The sequence below is a fragment of the Vanacampus margaritifer genome, chromosome 5 (genome assembly GCF_051991255.1).
Source record: "Vanacampus margaritifer isolate UIUO_Vmar chromosome 5, RoL_Vmar_1.0, whole genome shotgun sequence".
NCBI lineage: Eukaryota > Metazoa > Chordata > Actinopteri > Syngnathiformes > Syngnathidae > Vanacampus > Vanacampus margaritifer.
The window spans coordinates 13,777,417-13,797,780 of NC_135436.1; the positions used below are offsets into that span (position 1 = coordinate 13,777,417).

The 20,364-nt window shown below is 39.4% G+C and overlaps 1 protein-coding gene across 1 annotated transcript; it reads right to left on the reverse strand.

The window, feature by feature from the left end:
* Positions 1–1,359: 1,359 nt before the first annotated feature.
* Positions 1,360–20,235, reverse strand: ypel2b (yippee-like 2b). The gene is made up of 5 exons (XM_077566488.1): positions 20,010–20,235; positions 12,207–12,438; positions 11,200–11,243; positions 10,660–10,768; positions 1,360–3,499 (listed from the first exon to the last, which is right to left on the reverse strand). Exons 2-5 carry the CDS (start codon positions 12,321–12,323, stop codon positions 3,410–3,412), a joined length of 360 nt encoding a protein of 119 aa, XP_077422614.1. The 5' UTR covers positions 12,324–12,438; positions 20,010–20,235; the 3' UTR covers positions 1,360–3,409.
* Between the last annotated feature and the right edge of the window lie 129 nt (positions 20,236–20,364).

The window sequence follows — 20,364 nt, forward strand, 5'->3', positions numbered from 1 at the left end:
GTTAACAAGAGTGTGAAAACCTAGTTTTTTTTAAAAAATTGTATTAAAACAGATATAAAATGTGTGATTAATCGTGAGTTAACTAGTAAAGTCAGGCGATTAATTACGATTAATAATAGTACTTACCTGACACCCCTAATTTTTAATAATCTTTTCTTAAAAAAAAAAAAAAAAAAAAGATTATATAAAAAAAAGAAAAGATTATTAAAAAATTAGGGGCATCAGGCAATAAAAATATATAATCGTAATTATTCACATGACTTCACTAGTTAACTCACGATTAATCAAATCTGTTCTAAATGTACCCCCAAAAATTATAGCTTGCTAACAAAAATTGAAAAAACTAAACTAATAGAAATAGTTCAAATGAATTGTTGACGTCTATAGCCGTCAATGGCAGTGAATGAGTTAATTAATGGAATTACTGGAATATGAGCTAAGCAGCAAAATCCATCCGTTTTTTATCCATCTGTTGAATACTACCAAGTTGAGTTGTAAACAAAACACAAATAGTAGTCTCGCTAATATAAAACACTGGTGTGTTTGGAAAATAATGGGAGCGAGGCACACTTTGTCTCTCCGAACATACACACTCTGTGTAGTGTTTCTGAACGCACCCACAGAGCGTAGTTAACGACCAATCATGGCTCACCTGTTTTCCTAAGGTTAGCCGTGATTGGATCCTAGCTAACCAATCACAATCGCGAGATGATTTGCATATGATGTTCATGTTAAAAAACTTAATATAAGCTTGATACGTTTACAACACTTTACAGCCATACTATCCTGCCGTCCATTATAACAACTAAAAACATGAGATAACCACCCAAAAAACTTCCATGTTGTCAAAATCGGTAAAAAAAAAATACAAATATATTGCCAATCAGAAAAAAAATGCAGGTCTGAAGGGGTTAAAATAATAATAATAATAATAATGCCTGCCACCTGAGATGGATAAAAATGGGGGGATTTTGCTGCTTAAGACAAAAACAGTAATGATGAGAATACCACGTTTAGACTAGTGGTGTTGACTTCCCAACATCTCTAGTGAGCACATGCTTTTATTTTTTACTGTCTGTTGAAAATGAGAGTTGATGGGAAATCTGTCTAACAGAAATAGTCTTGTTTTAATGGGGAAAAAAATAGATTCCTAACTTTTTAATCAAGTCAAGGATAAATTGCTTTTTTGTTTGGGGATATAAAAGAATATATATATATAAAGTCACATCTGTTTCATATAAAAGAGGGTATTAAAAAAACCTCAATGACTCAATTACACTTCACACCTTAAGGGGGAGCCCATGAGCAAAACTAATTATTTCTTGCGTCTGCGTAAGAGAAGAAACAGTGTTGTCGATAGCGATATCAAGGTGCATTTTATTAGATGATGATCCAATAACATGAAGTCAACATCAGCATCCCTCTTTACAAAAGACGTTCAAATTGAAACATTTTGGGTAAAAAAGTCCTTTTGTACAGCCAACCAGAGAGAAAGCCTGACATGACCCAAATCAAATTCATTCATCATCGTGGGGGTTTGTCGATAAAACATGATACATTATTTACATTCTGTAACACGGAGGTTGACATGACTGGTAATCCTCATTGCAAATACAATAGATTCATATATTAAGATCTGTTGTTTACAAAATAAAAGATGCAAAATACATATGACAGACAAGTATTATCCACAGCCTTGGCTTTCAGCTATACACACCCGCGTTTTGCACAACTTTCCCCGAGCAAAATAGGACCTTTTGCTTGTGGTGAGGTTCATGTTGATGGGTGCTTTCTTTGGTTGTGATGGGTTTGAATATGACCTTATACTGCTGCTAACTGGAGAGGTTGGAACAAGCATCAACAAAAGACACTATCACAGGAAGATGAGACGTTCTACTGCCCTACATCTGGATTGCATTTACCTCTGTTATGTTTTTGACATGATGCAGATGGATCAGAAATGATGCCGCTGGCAGAAACCGTCTCAGCTGGGAAGAAGCGGAGACTCAAAGCCAACTGGCACTTTAGCTCATGCATACTGTATATTTGTGGTGCATTCCACATGATGGAAAGTCTAATGGATTCTCTCATTTATAAAAAAAAAAAAAAAAAAACATTTCCATCAGAGTAGCATAAGAACTCTGCTTTTGGAATTTTGACAGATGCAAGCAGAAAAGGAAAAAAAAAAAAGGAGAATATGAGGAAAAACTGCTTTATGTAGCCAGGTATGTTCATGATGAAGCATTAGTTCAATGTGACAGCAGTTAAACAGCAATCTAGACAGAACACATGTAAATGTCACCCACTGGAGCGTGAGAACACAAAAAGACAGCATGGTTTTAAAAGTAGAGTTGAATTATGTGCCATGATATACTCAACATTGCCCTGGGAATTCCTAGCAAGTACATGTGTGTGTGCGAGTATGTATGAACACAAGTCATGCCACTAAAGTCAGCCCAGATCAAAGAAGTAATTTCCTCTAAAAGTGAGATTGCACAGACACGGCACACCACTATGTGAATCATTAACTTTTTAGCATCCACTGTCGACTTCAATGTGGTCATGAAAATAATCAGAAACACGATCAACCCCTAAACTCGTCATACTCTCAAACTCATGGTCACAGTTCCGGACCGCTCGCCATCCAACTGAAGCTTTGGCGACCGGCCGAGACCTTTTCTGTGCTTACACAAAAAAAACTGCAGGTCACTTTAGAGGGGTGTCAAACCAAACGCAAGGTTTTAAAAGAAGCCCATGACGGTCGAGCTATATCTTTCAAAATGGCCACCCTGAGTTGGACCGAGTCTCAACCAGAAGCCGTCAAAGCTCCCGCATTACTGGAACACGATCTTCCCCTCGCCCTCCCCCCTCCGTGTTGAGTGAACGGCCCGCTGAGCATCAATCCCCGCTGCGCTTGGGCGTGCCGTCCGTGCCAAGCCTCGTCACTGGCCCAGCTGGCACCGCCCCAATCATGTCGATTTGCTATAATCATCTTAGGTCATCGCTAGCTACGGTGGGTGTCAGAACAGCCGAGCGAGGCTGACTGCTGGATGCGTTTCCTCGGAGCTGCTTTAGAACACTAGCGAACCTTGCAAAGATACGGAATCGGGTTTCAGTAAGAAAAGGAGAGCTGGCGTCTCATCCGCAGTCAGAGGCCATCCGCCGCAGCTCCCAGCTCGGATGTCCGCGACCTGACGCGTGTCGCGTGTGAGTGTCGGTGTGTTGTAAGAGGCGTCGTAGGGGAGGAATGGGCAGGGACTTACAGAGGTTAATGGTAAATCAGCCAAACCAAAGTCACACACTCACCCACTACAACCCCCTAACACCCTCCCCCGCCCGCCCTCCCCATCCATTCACCCAACCCTGTCCCCCTTCCGCTGTGCTCGTGTCCTGGCGGGCTCGTCGTCGCTCAGTCCCAGCCGTTGTCCTTGATCATGTGGGCCAGCTCGATGATGAACTTGCCCTCTTTATACTTCTGACTGCTCTCAAAGGCATGTTCCTGGAGGGTGCGGCACAGGACAGCAGGGATGACATTTTTGCGCTCAAAGACAGTACGGTAACATTTTTATAGCACTGGCACACAATGGATATAAAAAGTAGACACACCCCTGATCAAAGGTAGGTTTCTGTGAACTGCCACTGACGGCAATAAACGTAAAAAATTCATTCAAACTATTTCTATTAGTTTAACTTTTTCCCCCCCACTTTTGTTAACAACAGTATGAAAACCTAAAATAAAATTACTGTACATTTAGAACAGATATAAAATTTGTGATTAATTGTGAGTTAACTATTGAAGTCATGTGATTAATTACAATTACAAATTTTAATCGCCTGATGCCCCTAATTTTCAATACTCTTTTCTTTCTTTAAAAAAAAAAAATATATATATATATTTTTTTAAATGTCTAGGTTTTCATACTCTTGTTAACAAAAGTGGGAAAAAAAGTTAAACTAATAGAAATAGTTCAAATGAATTTTTGACGTTTATAGCCGTCAATGGCAGTGAATGAGTTAAAAAACATGAGAACAAGATGAATTGTTTACAAACTTTTGCCGTCATTCATGTGGCCTTGAATATATACAGAGGAGGCAAAGTAGTAACGGCCAATCACAGGTGACCTGTTTTGTGGTCATGTGACGTTTGCAAACTGAGCCATGATTGGTCATTACCTGTTTCCTGAGCATTTGTTTTTTGTTGATTATGGCGGCACCTTTGGACAAAAGCGGTATTGATTTCCCTTGAATGAACCACATTTCCCATATTGACCTTTCGCATGTGACATCACTTGCCTGTATTGTAACCATTGAATCTCATACAGCGTAAAGTCCTTTATCTAATCGATTATCTTATAAAATGGTCATATCTTGCTGTGCTGTCGGTTGTACAGACAGACAAAGGAGTAAATCAAATGTTGCTTTTTATCGCATACCTACTAATGAAGACAAAAGACGTCGATGGATAACAACAATCAACAGAAAGGACTGGCAGCTCTCAAAGTATTCACGGATTTGCAGCGTTCATTTTTTTTGCGAGGTTAGTAGATAAATGTTGTAATTAGTAGATAAATGTTCGGTTGAAGTAATAGATTCCATGGCTCTATGGGCAATAATAACTTTTTATTTGTAAAAAAAAAAGTCGCTCCGGGTCACGTCCACTTCCATTCCACAATCATTTCCTTCCGCCGTCCGTCATAGGGCAGTCACGTGCTCACGTGACGTCGGTGCAAATGGTCAATACACACACAAAAGCTGCGCTCCCCCTCCCTTCCTCCATTCCCGCGATGCATTCACAAGCTGTCGTAAACAAGAAAGCACACAACTTTTAAGTGTTGCGTGGCTGTTCGGGTCAGTGTGGAAAGGCGAACTCAAGCTGATGGCTATTTATCGCTAGCACGTAATTTTCCGATAGCTAACATTAGCATAATTATTTTGACTAGTTCCCGCAAAGGCAGCGTCGGTTAGAAATCCCCCTCGTCTTTCACCTCACGCCAGCGAGTGAAATCCTGTACTGTGCTATCCACATCCAGGTAGGCATGATTTTATCATTATCGTTGTCACCAGTGAGGTTAAAGCACTCTCAGTATGTTGTAGGTGGAAAAGCGCTATAGAAAAGGAAAATTGATGTACGTGGTTGTTTTTAGAATAATATTTATAAAATAAAAATAAAAAACTAAATCTAATACTACAACTAATAAAAACTAAAGTAAAACAAAACTTTTTTTTTTAAATGAGTTTTTACTTCACAATACTTACATTGATGTTTAAAAAAAAAAAAATCTTGCTTACAAGAAGCACACAAAATAAAAGATAAAAATAAAAAAATAAAAAAACAACTTAATCTAATACTAAAGCTAACATAAAACAAAACCTAAAAATATAATAAAAATTGACAAACTCACACTGAAAACTATAACTAATAATAATAATAATAATAATAAATAACCCTGTTCCAATCATCTTTCCTTGACATCTTTTATGGGGTAGATGCCGCGGACTTCCGACTTCCGGGTTTCAAACATCAGCGTCGTTTCCGGCCACTGATGGCCGCGTTCCAACACTTGCACCCCCACCCCTGCGCACCCCCCCCCCAACCGCGCGCTTCCGCCAATTGGCGGGAGTGCGTAGGGCGTCTCAACTATCTGAAATACTTCCGACAACTGAGACAGACACACTACACACTCGCACCCGTCGACGGGAACGCGCAACCGAAGGGCACAAAGGCGGAAGCGCAAGAACTGGGACGCGGCCCACACGTCGCAAACAGGAAACGGAAACAAAGCTGATGTGTGAAAACCAGGAAGTCGGAAGTCCCGCCTCCTCCGTGGCATATACCCCATTGATTTCTAGCATAAACCTGAAAGTTTTATGCTAACGCTGCTGCTATTTAAAACTGTTGATAATTCCCTCCACCTTGTCTCCAAGTGAAGAAAAAGTCATCAGTGTTCTTTTGGTGATGATCAGTGTTATGTTTGGACATGCCATGCTCACATTGGCCCTTTTGGCATTATGGCCAAAAGAGTCAACCATGGTTTGATCAGGTTGGACCAAAATCTCCCATAAGACGTGAAAAATAAAAACACCTGAATTGTACTTGGAGTTTATCAGAAGCACTTTGAACGGTAACAGGTGTGTGCTGACTCCCATTTAGCATGAGTTTGAATCCCACTTATAAGAGGTGTTGCTTTACATGAGTGTATAGACTTTTACTATCCAATGTAAGTAATGGGTTTAGAAAAAACTAAACAATAATGTCTTGTTAGGTTAAGGATTGTCTCTGCATCAAGTCCTATGGAGGCCACTCATTGTAGTCATAAGCTAACAGATGAGAATACGCAACTAAAATTCTATCTGGCTTGGATGCTTCATAGTTTTACAGGGTTGAATTTTAGGACAAGTCTGCTCTTATTTTGCAAGCTGTAAGATTTATTTCTATGGTTAGATGCCTGGCATGGTAACACTATGTCTCCTCTATTTATGTCAATGTTTGCTTCTATGGAGTTCTAACTTAAGTAGACTGGACAGAGTGTTTGGAAAGTGCACTTAGATTTTTATCAAGAGACATGTTTCAATATAGAATGCATACAGTATGTCCCTCTTGTATTTTATTTTTCAAAGATGTATTTTAACAAAAAAAGAAGAAGAAGTGCTCAGGTACTTTTTGAACCCCCTGTACTGACTACATTGTCAGACAAAAAAAGAAAACATGATGTAATATTATCATTAGTGGGGGGGAATCTGATTAAGTATGTTTATCAAGAACTATATTAGATTCCACTTTGCTTTATGTTAATCTGAACGGTTTAAGAGTTTTCCAGAGGATATAAATGACCCTGGTGAGAGTTAATGATTTTGAAATGATTTTAGCCAACAATAGCATCAAAATGGTAAATGTGGTGTGTACACATCCAACCTTGAACACTTTTATATTCTCAATCAAGAGGATAGAAGTTGGCTTTATGGGGTATCCCTTCAACGTTCAATAATTCCACTGAACTTGAAGGGAACGTTTTCATTTCATTTGGTACACTGGCGCGCCATCATACTGGAACAGAAAAAAGAGACGTCTTAAACTGTTTCTAAAATGCAATTGTCCAAAATGTCTTCATAAAATGAATAATTAAGGGAACTAATGTAATTGATTATTTAATTATGTCCCGATTCTTTAGTCCACATATTGTTTGAACATCAAGGCAAACTTGACCAGTTTAGTAAACTAATTCAAAGAATGAAATGCTTATTACATAAATTCTCAACACACGGTAAAATGCTAGATCTTTTTTGGCATCATTTTGATGGTCATACCATACAGCTAATGAAAACACCAAATTCACCGGCTAAATAAAAATACATAAGAAACTTAAGAAAATTATTTTTAACTCATTCACTCCCATTGACGGCTATTGACGTTAAAAATTCATTTAAACTCTTTCTATTAGTTTAACATTTTTTCCACTTTTTTTTTTACAAGAGTATGAAAACCTAGAATTTGTTTTAATTGCACATTTAGAACAGATATAAAATGTATGATTAATCGTGAGTTGACTATTGAAGTCAATAATTAATTATATTTAAAAAATTTAATCACCTCACGCTATTCTAAAAAAAGATGAAAAGATGATTAAAATTTTTAATCGTAATTGCATGACAAGTTAACTCACGATTAATCACAAATGTTATTGTATTGTATTAAATCTGTTTTAAATGTACAATAAAAAATTATAGGATTTCATATTCTTGTTAACAAAAGTGGGGGAAAAAATGTTCAACTAATAGAAATAGTTCAAATGAATACTTGACGTCTGTAACCGTCCATGGCAGTGAATGAGTTAAAATAGAAAATAGGGTTGAATTGACCCTCTGAAAGAAAAAAATATCTATATGAATTTCACTTTTTCAATTGAATTATATAAACACAGTGTATGAACTTTTCTCTGATATTCTAATTTCAATATATTTTAAACTTCCTCTACAATTGTCACAAAACAAAAGCTTCAATTGGGGCCAGTTTGGAGCATGTGTGCCAAGTGTGGCCGACCATGTGATCATACTGAGGCGCAATGACTGCTGCCTTCTAATCCGGCGTCATTTTCATCCAGTCCCATGTCACAAATCCCCACCGCATTTAAACACTAAAACTAAACAAACTGTAGTTTGGCAACCAAAAGTTCCAATTAGAGGATATACTATACTTGTGTTAGATCCTTGACCAGATACAGAAATGGTTCACTGTGGACTGGCGTCTGTCTACCTTGTTTTGTCTTTGACAGTGTGGACTTGGAGTGTCATGATCAGATATCTGGTATATAAGGGCAGTGGGTCAAAGCCTCTTCACAGAACTTTGATGACAGCAGAAAATCGACACAGCTGCCACTGATATGCGTGTCATCACCCCCAACCTCCAATTAAGTACTATTTCATGTGTGTGTGTGTGTGTGTGTGTGTGTGTGTGTGTGTGTGTGTGCACGCCCGCCATGTGTTCGCTACCTTTTGGGGTCGGCGGTACAGGAATAGAACCTCGGCCGAAAAAATAACCACCCGTAAGGTTGATGTAGGAAAATGTTTATCCTGGGAATGTTACAGTTGGAAGGGGAGGCCCAGGCAGGCGGTCAATGGAGCCCTCTCAGGGGCCGAACAACAAGGATATTGTGTGCTTGTGCGGGTCCACCAGCAAGGAATACGCTCACGTGCCCTCCAGTGCAAATTCTCACCTCCGTGCTGACAGGGTTCACCTCTGACAACTGCACTCAATCAGCTATGCTGATATATGAAGTTAGATAACGTGTGGTGCCCATTAAATTGCCTTGACATGGGACCTAAAATACAACCCACGCTAAATACATGCTGCATGTGTCGTTTGACTAGTAAACAGACTAAGAGTCAGGTTATTCGTAGATGAGGTCAAATAAAAAGTTGGAATGTATATGTAAAATAGTTTACTGAATTTTAATAACAAATTCGCATTTTTGCATTTTTTTGATCAACTGAATTGGAAGTCAAGGTACCACCATATTTAGTCATACATAGGAATTCAGCTCCAATGGGCCTCTGCACACATGCGAGAGTTGGGAATATTTATTCATCGACCACACTGGTTGCTGTCTCACTTTCAGTGTTGTGAACATTACTTTATAAAAGTAATTAGCTATACTTACTCATTACTTGCTTAAAAAAGTAACTGGGTTAGTAATTGAATTACTTAAAGCTACTCGTTTTCAGGCAAAGTAACTATTTTCACTACTTCAAAAAAAATCTAATAATTTGGATTTGTAATTTTTTAAATTATTATTTTATATTATTGTTATATTATTAGATTTGTTATTAGTTTTATACAAGGAATTAAAGTTATGTCCACACTAGGTTTTCATTGTTTTTTGTGAATATCTGTCACATAAATGTCTCACGCCATAATGACAGATATCATATATGTTCTACCACCGCTAAGCAATCATAATAATAACAATATATACTGGAGAAAGATACATCACTACATACCTTGGATGGAAATGGGTGGAATCAATGTCACAAATTGTTTCTTATGAGCACATGTTAGGCTAGGATAAATGATGACGTTGAGAACTTCAGGCTAACGTGGGACCGGTTTCTCACATTTATTACTGGGATGACGTAATGGTGACGGTTTCGGTTGTTTTGTTGTACTGTACATGCCAGTGATTTTTTGATTACGACAGTCATGTATGGGGACATTTGATATGGGCCTTTTTCATGAGAAGTGACAATACCGTCTGTGATTTGTTTTTATTCTTTATTTTGTTGTTGTTGGCACTATTAATTACACTAGGCGAGTGTTTCATGAGTATGTCACTATGACTTGTCTTTTCTGCTGCTGTCACGGTATTTGTGGAGTGGCGAAGTCCCGTAATGGTTCTTGGTGGAACAGAATTCAATTGTCAGCGAATTGCTCCTAATGGCGGACGTTTTTCGTCAGATCTCTAACAATGTTATTTTGACCAACGTCTTGCCAAACCCAGAATCAGTTCCAGGCTAGGAACGTGGCCTCTTGCTAAAATGCTAACATGTTTATTGTGCTAACATGTTTATTGTGAAGGAAGACACGCCGTTACACGCTTCCCGCGGCACCTCCAAAATAAAAGTAACTACACGGAATGGTTAACCTTTATAGTTTAAAATAATTTACTTTACAGAACGGAATATTTTTCCTCTTTGGTCCCATTTTAAATACATCTACATTGTTACTAGCCTCATCCTAGCTAGCGCTAAGCTAGTTATTTGTAAAAAGTAATAATAACAGGAAATAGTTTTATGAAAAACATTTCTAGAAAAACCCAGTTCATAGCCAATGTACAACTGTATTTAGAGTACAATTACAAAAAAAATCAATACAAAATCAGAATTTTACATGTTGTAATCTCTTGTGAAAGCAAGCTGGTCTCTTAAAAGGCCATCAGTGTATTCAAGTTAAATGTCATACTTTATTCCCAACCTGCCAAATTGCACCCCCAAAGATAAATAAAGATGCTTATTACTGAATCCTGCCTGCAGCTTGACTGATTCCGATTGAGGAGGTTGTCCAAATATAATAGGAGGTGCAAATAAAATTAGGACGCGGCTGTTAATCACCTCACAACCTTTGAAGGGGTTTGCGTGCAGTACTGAAAATAAGCCAAGGGCACTCACATATTTCCAGCCCAGGGTGGTCTTGCAGTTCTCACAGTAGATATCTGCTACGGCGTGCAGACCTGTGAGCAGAACTCTCTCCTCTGCAGGACCACACCCCACGTTCACCCTGCAAAAACAAGAATGGGTACAGAGAGAGAGAGAGACAGACAGACAGAAGCGAGTTTAACTTTCAGTTTCATACAGAGTGTGATGTGCACAGAGTGAGTGAGTCACTGAATCCCACCCACTCGCTCTCACAGGAGAGAACTGGGCTGCCTAGCATTGACTCAAACAGCCTTATTTTCTGACTAAATTCATCTGATAACGACAGACCCCTGAGGCATGCTTGCTACCCGTCTACACTGCAGCCGAAAAACAAAAACAATGTGCCAACCTGGTGGAACAATATGCATCGCAAACTTCCCTCCCTAAATAACAGCATATGGAAAATTGCTCATCTCCCGAGGGTAGCGTGCATAGGAGCTTATTTCCGACCAGCCAAAGTTAAGCCAATTGAAAACAGATGGAGGGAACAAAGAACAAAAGACGGACACTCACACTGAGTTAAACAGGTAGGCTCTGCCCTGGCTGCCCTGGAACGACTGCAGAGGCAAGAAAAAAGCAAGATGAGTAGGCTGCGACACACATGAACCCTTTTAAATTGCTGGAATGGCCTCTCACAGACGGTATTAATGAAAACAATCAAAGCCGTGCAGTTCCAGGTCATTTATCCGCTGAAACAGAAGGTCTTTGTGTGCTAGGTGAGTGCTGTTTTCATTGCACGTGTAAAAGTGATTCATTCATAATACAACTCACTAACCATTTTAGAACATAATCCAGCCACAGGGAATATAGAAGAGAGGCCAAATTGCCTATTCACTTGTATAATCTTACTGTAAAATATAAAAGTATTCAAACATGGTTACTGTTTTAAATGCTAGTAAAAGTGAAACATATCTGTAACTCAAGGTTCTTTTCTAAGGAAGCATATTGCTTTCACGTTTTCAAAGTATTTTTTTGTGTTTTGTTAAATATTTTTTTCTTGTTTTATGGAATATTTTCTTCTGTTCTGTTTCTGAATATTTTTTCCCGTTTTTTGGGGGGGATACAGAAAATTGTTCTGAAAAAAAAAAAACATTACCCTATAAAACGGGAAAAATTTGAAAAACTGGAACAAAATATTTTAGAAAAAAGGGGGGAAAATACAATAAAAAACATATAAACAAATTTTCTGAAAAACAGAATGGGGGGGGTCTAAAAATCAGGGGGGGAAAGTCTTCCAAAAAACAGGGGGGGAAAAAATCCAAAAACAGTAAAGAAATATTCCAAAAAACGGAAACAAAAACTATTTCAAAAAACTAAAAAAAATAATAATAATAATTAAATCTCGCCCACTCCCCCCCAAAAAATAAAAAGCAAAACAGCAAAAAACTCATAGACTGGAGTCCCCCCAAGTGAATGCAATACGCCTCCGCACCTTTCCTTATTGCATGTACAGTAATTCCATTTAAATGTAAAATGAATGAAATGAATGCAATGAAGTGCCGCCGCCACCCGCCGGTTACCTTGGAGATGAGCTCGTCATGGTTGGCTAGGTGGGCCCGGCAGTGGATGCAGCTGTACGTCCGGTGGCAGCTCGGCAGGTAGGCCTGGAAGGTCTTGGAGCGCGTCATTCTGACCATGGGCGGGGTTGGCGGGCGGTGCAAGAAGGGACTGCCGGCCCAGGTCGGCTCACAAGGGAAGCACCGCAACACACAGGTGAGGGCCGTGGTGGGCGGTGGGTCGGGAGGCAAACACCTGCCACGAGAGAAAAATGAGAGAGCTCATGGTTCCACGGTTGCACAACAGCTGTTTCCGTAAACTTGCTGCATGTGTGTAACTGTTGTTACATGTGCAGCTTGAATCATTTGGCATTTCATTGGAGCTTGAACACACATCACGAGCATTTAAGAGGCCCTTATGTTGTTTTATTTTTGTTTAAGACTGAAATATTGTGTTCTTTGCAAATACTTCCACTACATTTCAATTGTAAAGAAACACTTTTGAGCATTTTAGTACAGCGGGTGATGTAGTGAATGCAGAGAAGTGTTGTTTGGTCACTTCATGTAGACAACTTCATATAATTGGAGACTTATTGAAGCCGGTTGACATTTATCTGTGATTTTATTTTCAAAATTAAAAAAAGGAAGATCATGGACCATCGCGAGTCTCACGTCCCCAAACAAGAGCTACTGTAGTACCAAGACTGGCCTGTGATGGGCAGCACCAGGGCATTCAGTCTGCCGAAAAATACAAAGAAGAAATAGCAATTGTTTTTTATTTTTATTATTATTAATAAATAACAAAATTCATTAGTACGGTAGTAGTAATAGTAATAGAAGAAGAAGCTAGGCTAACTGTTTTATGTGGTAACATAACATTACACTTGCAAAACTGCATCCTTGTCATTGTTATTGTTGTGTATGACTTGTGAGACACAAAACACAACAAGTGTGCAAGCAATATAAAATAGCTATTGCTTTTTCAAGTCACAATCATTGAGTCCGTTGTTTGGCCCAACACTGTTTTTGACAGCACACATAAGGATTTAGTATTTGTTAAACAAGTTTAAAATTTGTGATTATTGACCTAGACTGTTCTCCAAGCGGATAGTAGAGGAAAAGTCCATCTTGACATTCTCCAAACTACAGTAAAGTAGTTCAAGATAATCCGATACTCATACCTTTTCTGACTTTAATTAGAATTAGGCTCAATAAAAAAAAAAGTGTTATATACTGTATTATTCAGCAGTTTCAATTCGGGATATAGTTTTCAAATTGTAGTGACAGACAGTCGCATGATTCTTTCAAGATAAAGAGAAGCAGATGGCTCGAAAACACAAATAAAGTTGTTGTTTTTTTGTACCCGAGCTGAAAACAACTTCTGCAGACTGGAGCAATTCGCAGACCTCCTCCCCAAGCAGCTGCATTGGGGTGTTTGTCCACACTTGCAGGCACGCTTCCCAATGACCCAACCAATGGAGTCAGGAAAGCGAGCTCACATAGAAGTCTAGCATGAGGCTGCGGAGTTAATCTGCTTAGCCTAACACAACTGTGAACCTCATGCAGAACTCACTCCATGATACCAAATAGACCGAGTCCTTAAAATACTTGCCCGGGTGACTGAGATTAGTGAGCTGGCCTGGACTGTTCTATAGGTTTGGTAGTTTATGGCCAAATTTGCATGCAAAACAAAGTTATCACAAGACAACAGCATGCACAATCTATTAGATTAAATGAACATGTCATTAGCCCCTGTTATCTCATTCACTGCCATTGACGGCTATAAACGTCAAAAATTCATTTGAACTATTTCTATTAGTTTAACTTTTTTCCCCCCACTTTTGTTAACAAGAGTATGAAAACCTAGACATTTAAAAAAAAAAGTCCTTTCTGTTGATTGTTGTTATCCATCGATGTCTTTTGTCTTCATTAGTAGGAATGCGATAAAAAGCAACATTTGATTTACTCCTTTGTCTGTCTGTACAACCGACAGCACAGCAAGATATGACCATTTTATAAGATAATCGATTAGATAAAGAACTTAACGCTGTACGAGATTCAATGGTTACAATACAGGCAAGTGATGTCACGTGCGAAAGGTCAATATGGGAAATGTGGTTCATTCAAGGGAAATCAATACCGCTTTTGTCCAAAGGTGCCGCCATAATCAACAAAAAACAAATGCTCAGGAAACAGGTAATGACCAATCATGGCTCAGTTTGCAAACGTCACATGACCAGAAAACAGGTCACCTGTGATTGGCCGTTACTACTTTGCCTCCTCTGTATATATTCAAGGCCACATGAATGGCGGCAAAAGTTTGTAAACAATTCATCTTGTTCTTATGTTTTTTAACTCATTCACTACCATTGACGGCTGTAAACGTCAAAAATTCATTTGAACTATTTCTATTAGTTTAACTTTTGTTCCCACTTTTGTTAACAAGAGTATGAAAACCTAGACATTTAAAAAAAAAAATATATATATATATAGTTTTTTTTTTTTTTTAAAGAAAAGAGTATTAAAAATTAGGGGCGTCAGGCGATTAAAATTTGTAATTGTAATTAATCGCATGACTTCAATAGTTAACTCACGATTAATCACAAATGTTATATCTGTTCTAAATGTACAATCATCACCATCTTAGTAGACGCGCAACACTTCCACCAACAGTGTGTGCAATCTGTTAGAATGAAAACACAATTTAGCACCAACGATTTGGGATCTTGTGATCTTAGTAAATGAGTACCATTGTTAGCCGTATGAGATGGAAAATCAGAAGGGCTAATTTTTCCTGTAGTCAAATTGGAAAATGTAGTCGAGCCCATCAGATATGACCAGTATTATAGAAGCTTAGTTGGCTAATTAGAAAAAATAGTGTCGTTATAAAAGTGTTGTGCTGTTCCCTAGTGTTATTTCACGCCACTAATGAGAGTCGCAACGAGCTGCACCATTTAGTGTCTCCTTCCTGTCAGTCTTTAAGGAACCATCTGGAAAAACTAATAAAGCTCTGAATGGAAAGACAGCTGTCTGTCCAAGAGAAGTAGAAAGAAAGACCCTTTCATTGGCCTCCTGAAACATGATTGTTATTTTTTTTTAAAATATTGGCCAGAAGCTGATAACGGTTCTAGTAATGAAGGGCGCATGGAGTTATAAATATAAATAAATACCGCAGTGTGACGTGGGACATGCCCTTTTTGCCTTTGTCTGACTTGGAGCCAGCTGAGTGGGATTGGGACACAAAGCGGTGCTCAGTACAGATGTCAGTCAACCCAACACCCCACCCACTTCCACACACACACATAGGCAATAATGATAAAAAGTGTCACAAAACTTGTGAAGTACGAAAGTTAAAAATACATACTGTATATACTGTAGTGCTTAATTTGAGATTTCAGTTACCCCCCTTGAAGAAGGTTATTCATTTTACTACTTTCATGGGGGTGGGGGGGGGGGGTTCTGTACGTAACTACTTTAAACAAAGAGCCCATCAAATCTGTTTTCATGTTTAGTTTTTCCATTTATTTTACATTGTCCTTGATTTCTCATTGAATAATGCCTAAATCATATTACATTATTCCGGCATATGAAAGTGGGAAAAGTGGCCAGAATTTCTCTCAGCCTCTTGATTGGAAAAACAACTGAACACAATCACCGAGTGAATCACTTAATTTTTTTAAACATAATGCATGTCGAGTTCTCCCCGTGTGCATTGTCTTTTACTTGGACTCCTATAGGGAATACTGCAATGAGAGAAGAAAAAAAAACAACTGAAACCTATCTGTCCTCTAGTTCAAACCTTAGTAGCAAATAAATGCTCCAATAAATTGCAATCATTTGTATGCTTTGACATGAATCTGATTTGGTTGCTTTCTGGGTGCCTCCCATTGGAGCAGTTCCAGGCATGTCCAGTCCAGCTGGTAGAGCACCCGAGGGTACACGCACAATACACTACTCAACGCCTCCGACTCCCTGAGGAGGAGCTATAAAACGTTGCTGGGGAGATGGGACACCTGGACCCTGTCCTAGTCGGGTGGTCTTGAAATTGTACCCTGATTACAGTTGTTTGTCATGGCTCACTTTTTTTTTTATTGGGTTGACGATCACAAAAAATACAATGATATAACTGTATGTATACGTTTGTTTGTTTATTTTATTTTTGTCTGAACTGAAAAGGTTTGTCTTTTCACAGTGAAAATGGTACAAGGAAAAATTGATATATTTCTAACCTAAGTTGAATAGGCTTCTCATCAGTCAAGCGACAACATGACAAAGGAGATTTTGATTTAAAAACATAAACCCCATCGTGCCTGAAGCGGGTAATAGTTAAAAACAACACGGCTCCAATTTAAAACAGTTCCCAGGTATCTTAATCAAAGGCTGCTCATTAAACATCCACTCATGACACTCATATAAATGAGCTACTGCTGTATAAGGTACATTTAACTCATAGTGTGGCTATCGTATCGTTGCCATAATGACCAAAGACGTCATGAGTAGGCAAGTGGCTACTTGGGGACTACAGGCCACCATGTTAATGTTTTCCTCCTGTTTTAAATTCCTCATTACTGCTATGTTTAGTAAGCATTAGTTTACTGTAGTTCTCAAGTTTGTTCATTTGACATCAGGCACATTGTTAGACAGCTAAGTGTCCTTTGGTTCGCCATTTTAAGTCAGGCCAGGTTATTGGAAAAGCTAAGGGTCCCAAAAAGGGGAAGTATTGATTTTAGCAATTTATGCTAGCTAGCTAGCTCCCTAGCAGGTAAACGAGCACCATGGGAGCTAGCTAGGGACGGAGCTAGCTAGCACCTGGAGCTAAACCCAAACTGTGGCAGGGTTTTTACTTTCTGGACCTGGATTGGCCACCTCGGGTGCAAATGACGAATGACGAAAACATTACTAGCTGACAAATGACGGATTGACGATTACAATATGGTTCGGGTCGAAATATTGACAAATTGATGATGAAAGAAGGACTTTCATAATTCATTGACTTCACTTGCTTACAGATACATTTTGATAAAGAGCTTGCAAAAAATGTCACATTTGCACAGGGAATGTGACGATAGAATGAAGTGAACGCATTTTGCAGCTTCAGTCGGCAACTAATTGGATGACTGCATTATTAAAGTAACAATTTTGTTTGACAAGAAATGACAGACTCCGCTAAATGATTGTGAGATGGACAGCGACAGATGTAATCAATGATGACATGTCAGAAGCTGTGACTGCTACCAAACACAGAACCTTAGTGTCTGATATTAGTGTTTGTCCATTTTCTATCATTGTCTATTTTGGTCCCCCCATCACCGCCTGTGCTCTCCTTGTCTAAAGGCCTCACCACCACACAATTGCATTTGTTTTTCCTGTGCTGCCACTGTCTATTCATCAGTCCTAACGCGCGTCGTTTGAGGTCACCGCGCTGGCCGTTCTGGTCATTTCGGAGTGTCATCACAAAGGGCTACGTGCCATGAGTCTCACCAGCCGAAAGGCCTCTTGTATATCCCAACAAAAAAACCTTTGTTATATAACCCACTGATGCCGCCGCCGCCGCCGCCGTTTGTGACGATGATGGGGGCAAAGCGAGGGATGCGAGTCAGACGGGGACAGAGTGGGAAGTAGAAGTGTGCGTCGAATGCTGCGCACGAGCTGCACCCACAAGCACAAATCAGTACTCCACCTACTTTCATCGTGTTCCCCGATCAGTGCTACGAATGACATCACTTAGCCTGCCCGCATATCAAATACCACAGCAACTAAATCCCATGCTTTTCTTTCCCTGTGTTTTGTACAACGTGATGATCAATCTATTTTCTCAGAGAAACGATAAGAAGGGATATTTTCATGTATGTATGGCATGATTCACCAAAAGTAAAAAAAAAAAAAAAAAGGCGATAGTGAGATAAGACATGATGTATGGTTTAGAAACAGAAGAAGAAGAGACATTGCTGAAGATGGCAGATTTGAAGATGATGAGATTCTCTTCGAGGATGGGCAGAATCAAGAATACAGACCATAAGGTTTGGAGACAAGGTGAGAGAGGACAGATTGACATACAGAAGAGGTACAGTGGCTATATCGGGAGAAGGATGCTGGAAATATTTTCCAGCAAGGACTTACATTTGAGTACAGTACTCAACAATACCAAGTACGTATACTTAATATGAAAATGTTTTAATTGAAGTGATACATAATCACACCATTACTTACTTACTATATACTTTACTATGTGCTCTGTTTAAAAAAAAAAAAAAAGAAAGAATTGCCACAGTCATCCAAGTAATGGCAAAGCGATCAAAGCAACCATTGATTTAATGAGCCATTCGCAGTTTCACTGAACAAGGTCTATAGGTACTTATACTTGCACGTCTTCATTTTTGAGATTATAAAGATAGGACCAAAGGACAGGAGAGGACAAAAAGACAGGGAGCAAGGAAGAAGATGTGACCCCTGAATAGGGATAAAACCAAAGAGGAAGAAGAACATATAGCATAATAAAGTACACAAAATATTCCCATCAAACATTGCAAAGAGGTGGACCAAGTGGACCAAGGAAGAAGCCATTAAACTTTCTACTGGGTTTTATTTTTGCTATACAGTATCTCACCAAAAAATGAGCCTTCACAAGCGTGAGAGCAATTGCACTAAATTTGACACACTTGCTCCCAATTAACACCTGAGAAGAACGTGCAACTGGCTAATTGGACCACAATTTTAACATTTTCACTGAGAAGTATTCTCACTTGTGTTGGCAGTGCTTTAGACATTAATGGCTGTCTGTTGAATTATTTTGCAGGGACAGTAAATTTACATTGTTATTATGCAAACTGTACACTGACTAACCACAAGGTGTTATTCCTTAAGTGAAAAGGAATTATTTACAAATGAGTGAGCTGTGAGGGGTGTACTCACTTTTGTGAGATACTGTAGGCCTGTGGTCATGATGATACCGTTGCTGAAAATAAACTCTTGACTGACGATATGATCAATAACCACGAGATATATCTGCACAATGACACAAGATGCTAAGGCTGCAAGCTTTTACACAACATAAAACTTGTGTAGCCCTTCAAAAACGTTTTGGAAAAGCATGCCCAAAACTTGCAAAGGAAGGGCTGTGCGTCACCAATTGGTGGTACAGTTACACATCAATAAACACACAAAATTGTGAATTGGTGGGGACGCTGAAGGCCTGCAGTGTGTGTGTGTGTGTGTGTGTGTGTGTTGCCTACTGTATGAATGAGGTCACAGGCAGTGGCACACTTTATCTGGGCCAGAACTTTAGCCACCACACGGAGCCCAGATGGCAGGGATGCCTGAGCTCAGCAATCCCGTGCGCACGCGCAAACGCACGCAGGCAAACACGTACACACTCAAACAAACACACACTGCCATCGGACACTGACTTGAAGATCTGCAGTGACCTGGCAGGTCACGTGAGAGGGTTACAGCCTAACTTGCATCGATCACGTATGCTCGATGCAATGCAACGTTCACGACAAATCCCCGCGTGCACGCGGACTGTGACGCACGCGCTCGGGACAGACGCCACAAAACAACATGTGAGGATGAAGTGGATGAGAAGAGTAAACCTGGCTTTAAAAGTCCATATAAATCAATGCACAGTAAAGGCACGACCCGATAAATACACGTTTAGGGAAACATCAAGGTGCCGACTGTGTTGATAAATAATCAAGCACCACAGACTTTATGAGCTGACATCGACACTGAATCTGCACATAATGATATTGATTAAATGCAGTGTGTCAAAAGAAATGCACTAAAGTGACGACGACAACAACAACAATGCACAGCAAATAGTTTTACCTTTGTGGGGGAGAAAAAGGGACCAACGCGTAGCCTGAAAAATGTCGCACCTCCTCGTTTTCTTCGTGACAGTGCCAATTTTAAACGTTCATTGGCGTTTCTTCCCTGACGAAAACGTCCTCTCGTCTTCTCGTCTCTTGTCTCTGCTCTCCTGGGCCCTGGCAAGTCGTGCTCAGACGCAATGTTTTGACGCGCAACGATGCCCAGCACAGTTTGGAGAGGAAGGTAAAGAGTGTGGACGCTGCCAGCCGGAGCAAGAAAGTTCCCTTCTCTTGACTTCCGCTTTCACTGTAAACTATAACAAAACAAAACATCCATCCATCCATTTTCCATACCACTTATTCCTCACTTAGGT